The sequence below is a fragment of the Calidris pugnax genome, unplaced genomic scaffold (genome assembly GCF_001431845.1).
Source record: "Calidris pugnax isolate Ruff unplaced genomic scaffold, ASM143184v1 scaffold20, whole genome shotgun sequence".
Lineage (NCBI taxonomy): Eukaryota > Metazoa > Chordata > Aves > Charadriiformes > Scolopacidae > Calidris > Calidris pugnax.
Genome location: NW_015094510.1, coordinates 17,295,221 through 17,301,254, shown reverse-complemented (window position 1 = coordinate 17,301,254; position 6,034 = coordinate 17,295,221). Strand labels below are relative to the sequence as shown.

Genomic DNA, 6,034 nt, shown 5'->3' with positions numbered 1-6,034 from the left:
TTTAATAAACCTGTCAATCTGAGAAGCTTAACATTTGGGTGCATCTTGTTTTCCGTGGGAATATGACTCACCTATCTTTATATTGCTACTATTCTTAAATGTAAAAGAATAAAACCACAAATTGCATGTGTGCTTAGAAACTGAGATTGTCTGTCAAACAAGGGCAGGCAGGGTGAAATGCGGTGCAGCAATAGGTACAGTGCAATTGCAATTGGCTTTGTGGTGTCAGTGGTTTAGTGTTCAGATCTTTAATAGCAGCCAGCCATTTAACAGCAAAACTAAAATAATAAATGCTGTGTTAATATTACTGTTTTGTTTTTCTCAGCGACAAGGATGATTAATACAGTCTTTACTCTTTTAAAGCAAAGTAAAGATGAAAGCAAGCATAGTCCCTTAGAAAGGAAAAATAATACTAAGGATTTGAGTGAAAGCACAAAGGAACGAAGAAAATCTGATGAAGAGGGTAAGTTCTAGTTTTAAGGCTGATGCATTTCCTTCTGTGTAGTGATATCTAAATGTCAGTGATCCAGCTATTTAAACAGGTAAAGCATACAAATCTGCACCTGTAGAAAACCATGCCACTGTATGTTACTTCTGCAATTATATTGATTCTTACTGCTCATCTGAGGTTTAAAAAATAATAATAAAAGAAAAATCTTGGCCAAAGTGTTAAAAAAAGGATTTTTTGAAAACATTTGGTATAGAGTAAATGTATGGGGAACTCTTACCAATTTTAGACTTGCACCCACAGAATCAAATGTCACTGTTAGTAAAGTGTTGTACGCTTACAACTAGTTCACATGGGCAGAGAATCAAGTTAGATGCTGGTTATTATTTTTTTCTTTTTGTTGCAATTACAGTAGAAACTTCTGCCGTCCTCCCAGGAATTACTGATTTGTCACATCCCCATAGGAGACAATGGGAAAAAAGGATACCTGGTTCTGTAGTGGGTGTCCTGGAAAATGCGTCCTTGCTTTCTTCTAGTTTTACATCTGAAGAAGCTAAAAGTAAGGTTTGATTAAATGTGGTTTTAATTCAAGTAATATCAGTGATTCTTTACAGATTTTAAAAGCAAAAACTTTATAAGGCAGATTTAAAATGATGTCAAATAATTTTAAAATATTTTATTAACAAGCACTCAAAAAGTCCACTGTGCTGAAGAGAACTACTTTGTGGTCTTGTGTGACAGGAGGATTGCAAAGAGTGATGAAAGCCACAGATAACATTAGCAATCCTGAAATTACAATCATTGCTAATAAATTATCCTACCAACCCTCCTCTTAATATGTTGTTTGTGGGGTGTAACACTGAGGAATTCATTTGATGCAGAACACAGCTGCCTGTCTTTCAAGTACAGGGTACTATTGAGAGCGTATAATGTCCATACCTCTACTTCTGTTGTCATTTAACATACAGATTATACCAACGACAAGAACTATTAATGATGTACCTCAGATGTGAGGCAGAGATTCTTCTTCCACATCAACAGCTTTTAATCAGAACAGTTAACATGGGGTTTCTTCTGAAAAATGCTTCAGTTTTAAAATGCCCCACACTGTGGGGTATATACTGTTAAAATTATTTCATGTGATTTTGGATGTGAGTTCCAAGTAAATGTGAATAGATGCAATTGAAAGGATAAGAGTGGTCACAAAAGCTCTGGTAGGAACATTACATGATAATTATATGCAGGGCAAAGGAAGAGAACAGAAAGATGCATGCATTTAGGTGTTCTGCTATTAAAAGACGCAAAAATAGCCCATTTTGTGAGATTTATGGAGACACTAAATAAGCTTGCAGAGACTCTGGCTCCTCACACCCCTCGGTCAGTTTCCGCTGGCTCTACTGTGGCTGTCGGTAGCTTTCTTTCCTCTTCATGCTGATACTGTCAACCTCAGCATGTTGAGAGGTCAGCAGTGCTACAGATGGAAACATCTAGACTCTTTTCCTCCTGTATTTTGCTCCTGAATGTGATCTTTGTAATCCACGCTGCTAATGCAATTTTGTCTAAGTAGTATTTATTAATGATTTTATACCTAGGTGGCTGTGTTATAAACTACAGTGAAAATAAGCCACGTAAGCAGTGGAACAAGGAGGCTCCTCAGACCCTGATGAACATTCTCAGTAATGCTGATGTCAGCTTAGCATTTAAAACATACACAATTTATAAACCAGGTAATTCCCCAGGTTTATTAATAAAGAGTTGGGTTTTTTTTAACATACATACATAGCCTCTATGTATAGAGCTTGTGCACTTGAGTTCACATCACAACAAGACTGTTTTGGTTTTTTATCTAAGTTTGCCAAATGAAATGTGGGATTACAAAATTCCCAGCTGAGAATCCATGAGTGGTTGCACATTTCCACTACACCTCTTTATGAAGAACTTTCACTGGCAGCTCAGTAGCTGAATGAGGTTGGGACAAAAAAGCAGCAGCTGCAGAGCCGTGCAGTCTCCGTCCTGCTCAGCAGCCTGGTGCATGCCTAGCGAGGCACAATTCATAGGCTGTAGCCCCATCAAGTAAATCCACCTTCGCTAAGTCAGTAGTGCCCTAATTTGAAGACAAGATGGCAAGATGGCACGGCGAAAGATAACTGTAGCCTGTAGATGTGCACAGCCATAAATTGTAAATACTTGGTCTGCACTTCAGTTGTATTATTAGTTTATCTCCCCACTTAAAATAGGTAACAGCTTGTACTGGAATCTGCTAAGAACTGGGGGCAAATTAGACTATATTGTATTTATATTCTTAATAATTTCATTTTTAAAATTAAAGGATTTTGGTGACATTTTCATTTTTACACTTTCAAAGCTTCTGGAAATCTATTAAGAGGTCCACTTTCCAATGAAACTGAAGCATCTGATGAAGTAGATGGTGAACATGAAGCTATTGTCATAGATTCTGAGAGACTTGAGCCTAGATCTGATGAAGATGACACGTACGTCCAGATTACATCCTTGTTATTTTTGTTGTTGTCTTCAGTTCCTCTAAGAGATTTTTCCACAAAGACATTCCCCTGAAAAAACCACAGTATTTTTCTCAGCATCTAAATCCATCCTTCTCTTACATAATGATCTTAAAGTTTAGTAGCATTTGCTGTCTTACAGGTTTTCTTTGCTATATTTGTAGTTATGGATGGTGTTGAGATTAAACACGGTGCTTGTTATTAGCAGACATGCCAATAATTTGCTGATGACTTTGCAAAAATGAAAGCATGAGATGAAATTAGAACCGCAGTAAAGTACAAAACCTTCTTACATGAAATATCTTTATACTCTGACCTTGAACTCAGATAACCAGGGGCTAATCTACTTGCCTAGTTGTACATTTGCTCTATTTGTGGATTATTCTTCCTACTCGTTCATGCATAGTGCAATGAAATCACTTTGATACCTAATTATTGAGAAATATTTGTAGAAATTTTGTGACTTCTGTGTTCTATTTATGTTAGCAACCCACTTCTGTTTTTGGAAGAGCAGAGTGTATGTCAACACATTTCTGAACAGAAATACTGCGTTTTACAGATGTGTGTATGTTTTTGGGGAGGGTTCTTGGATTTTCAGAATTTCAGTTATTGCCACTGTTTATTTTTGTGGCACTTGGAAATGAACTATTCAGGCATGTGTTACTGCAGTTCAGCTGCAAGCTGTTAATATCACCACATTTGCAGTCTCTTAGTACATGCATTTGTTTTTGCTTTTGATAAAACTTATTTGGGTAAATTCAAAAGAGAACATCTATTGGTTCCTTAATCACAATGGTGCAGGAAACAAAGTCTCTCGTGTTGCTATTTTTAACATAATTTTTCCTAGGGTCATTTTAGGGAGAAAAATAGCAAATAAAGATTTATAAAGTGGTATTTTTCTTTGCTAAATAACATTTTGAAATCTATTTTCAGGGACTTTGAGGAAGATGACCCAGACTGGGTGTCGGAACTGGAAATGGTATTGAAACACAGTGACTGAAAACTTGAATTTGCCTACAATAAATGAAGTTAGACTTGCCAGTATTTATAATCTAAATCGTTGTTGCTAATAGTTGTAGTTATTAATAAAATTATTTCACTTAGAAAGTTCTGAGTGGGAATGTTTTCTGTGTTATAAAACTGAGGATGGAAAATGCGTAACAAACTTTTTTAGCTACAACACTTGCAGATAACTGAACTGAGTCTAGATGCTGAACGTATGTGGAGTTGGCAGTACCGTTGCAGAAATGTTTGGTCAAAAGCATTGGTGCTAATACCGTTGTTCAAATTGTTGTATTTCAAAGAGATGGTGTAACGCTACGAGAATGGGTGAAGTTTTTCTTCCAGGCTACATAATGGAATACCCCGTTGTGGTGGCCTGACCCTGGCTGGACACCAGCTGCTCACCAAAGCTGTGCCACCACTCCCCTCTCACCCGAGTCCTCCTGGGGAAGCTGTGCTGGCCTGTGTCCCTGTAATAAATAACATTAAAGAATAACACACAGGAAAAGCTTGAGGACATGTCGGTTTGGTTTGGATCCCTTTCACACCGCACCTTCCGCGCTGCACACACGCTGGTACGTGAGGCTCCGCCAAGGACTGAAGGACTTGAGGCAGCCGAGGTTTTCTTTCGGCCCACCCTACTTCTGTCAGAGCCCACCCGAAGCAAAGCCCCCCCCGCCGCGGGCGGGAGCTCCGCTTTGTGCGGGGGAAATGAGGCTCCCTCTGAGCCCGACGGGCCCCCGCCGTCCCTGCCCGCTCTGCCGCGGGCCCGCCCGCGGGCGCTGCCGCCGCGCCGCCACACCTCCGCCGGGAGGGGCGCGGAGCCCGCCGAGGGCTCCTCCTCTTGGCCCCGGGGGCTCCGGAGGCGGCGGGGAGCATCGCAGGTACCGCGTCCACCGGCGGCGGGTCTGGCCCGGCAGGGCCTGGCCGAGCCCAGCCGAGCCGGGCCGGTCCTGAGGGGAGGGAGGCCCTGGCAAAGGCTGCCCGCCTGGCGCGCCCCGTCGCCACGGCGACGGCACCACAAGGGAGGCGGGAAGGGCGGTGGTCTCCCTGCGCGGCGGGCACGGCGGCGGGAGGGGGTAGAACCGCCGGCCGTGACTCCGTGTAGGTCCCGCTGCGAGGGAGGCGGTGGCCGCTGCTACCGTCACCCCCCGGTGGAGCCCCCGCCACCCTCCATTGAGCTGCCCGCAGAGGCGAGGCCCTGAGCGGCCTGGGCGAATGGCAGGCCGAGGGCAGCAGCCACCTGTGTGAGGGGCCCACCTGTCCCGAGTGGGCGCTTCTCACCGGCGACTACACACAGCAGCTGGCTTTCGCCTCAACACCTAAATTATAAATGCCCAAAGATCAGCCCACCTGTGCTAGAAAGTAGTCTTCAGAAACCACCAGTCATGGAGCCTGCACGGGCTCCTGAGGTACCCTCTTACAGAGCTTGCCTGGCCTTCCTGACAGGGAAACTCTAGTGTCTCAGCAAATCTCCCTTGCTAAAGCTCAAGCCAACTAATAAGAACAGTTTTATAGTGGTGCTTGCTCACATTTAGGTGTGTAAGTTTGCGTTGCAGGTACCCAGTGACATTGCCGTTTCTGCCAGAGGTTTCCAGGTGGCTGCCGGTGCCTGGCTGCGCTTGGCTGTGGTCTCCTGCAAAACACAGTGGCTTCTCATTTGGCTGCCAACATTAGATCACATTAGTTTAAAATAAGTCAACATGAAATAGATTATAATTTTATTTTTTTCCATCACAATTCTGCGGTATTGTTGACTTCAGGAAATAATGAGTCAGACTTTCCAAAATCGTATCCTAATATGACACAGTACTTTCTACTGCCTTCTCATGTTTTAACTTTAGGGTGTACTAGGACTAAGCTTCAAGCTTTTCTTTATGGGACACTCATAAAACTTGCTGCTTACTGAAAGTTCAGATCCACAATAATTTGCAGACTTCCAGGAGGTGACATTTTGAAGAAGAATCAGCAGCAGTAATAAAAACATAATAAAAATGATGGTCTTAAAGGTAGTGTTGTATTGGGTTTGTTGTTACAGCACTGACTGTGCAATACTAACTTGGGG

At 42.6% G+C, this 6,034-nt stretch overlaps 1 protein-coding gene across 1 annotated transcript in view; it reads left to right on the top strand.

The window, feature by feature from the left end:
- The window catches only part of NEK3 (NIMA-related kinase 3), an 18,838-nt gene extending 14,772 nt beyond the window's left edge, over positions 1 to 4,066 (top strand). Inside the window, exons 12-15 of the mRNA XM_014966159.1 lie at positions 861 to 1,007; positions 2,041 to 2,175; positions 2,814 to 2,940; positions 3,901 to 4,066. Of these exons, the coding sequence (XP_014821645.1) occupies positions 861 to 1,007; positions 2,041 to 2,175; positions 2,814 to 2,940; positions 3,901 to 3,967 (476 nt within the window). The 3' untranslated portion in view covers positions 3,968 to 4,066. The remainder of the gene's footprint in view (positions 1 to 860; positions 1,008 to 2,040; positions 2,176 to 2,813; positions 2,941 to 3,900) is intronic.
- Positions 4,067 to 6,034: the final 1,968 nt, after the last annotated feature.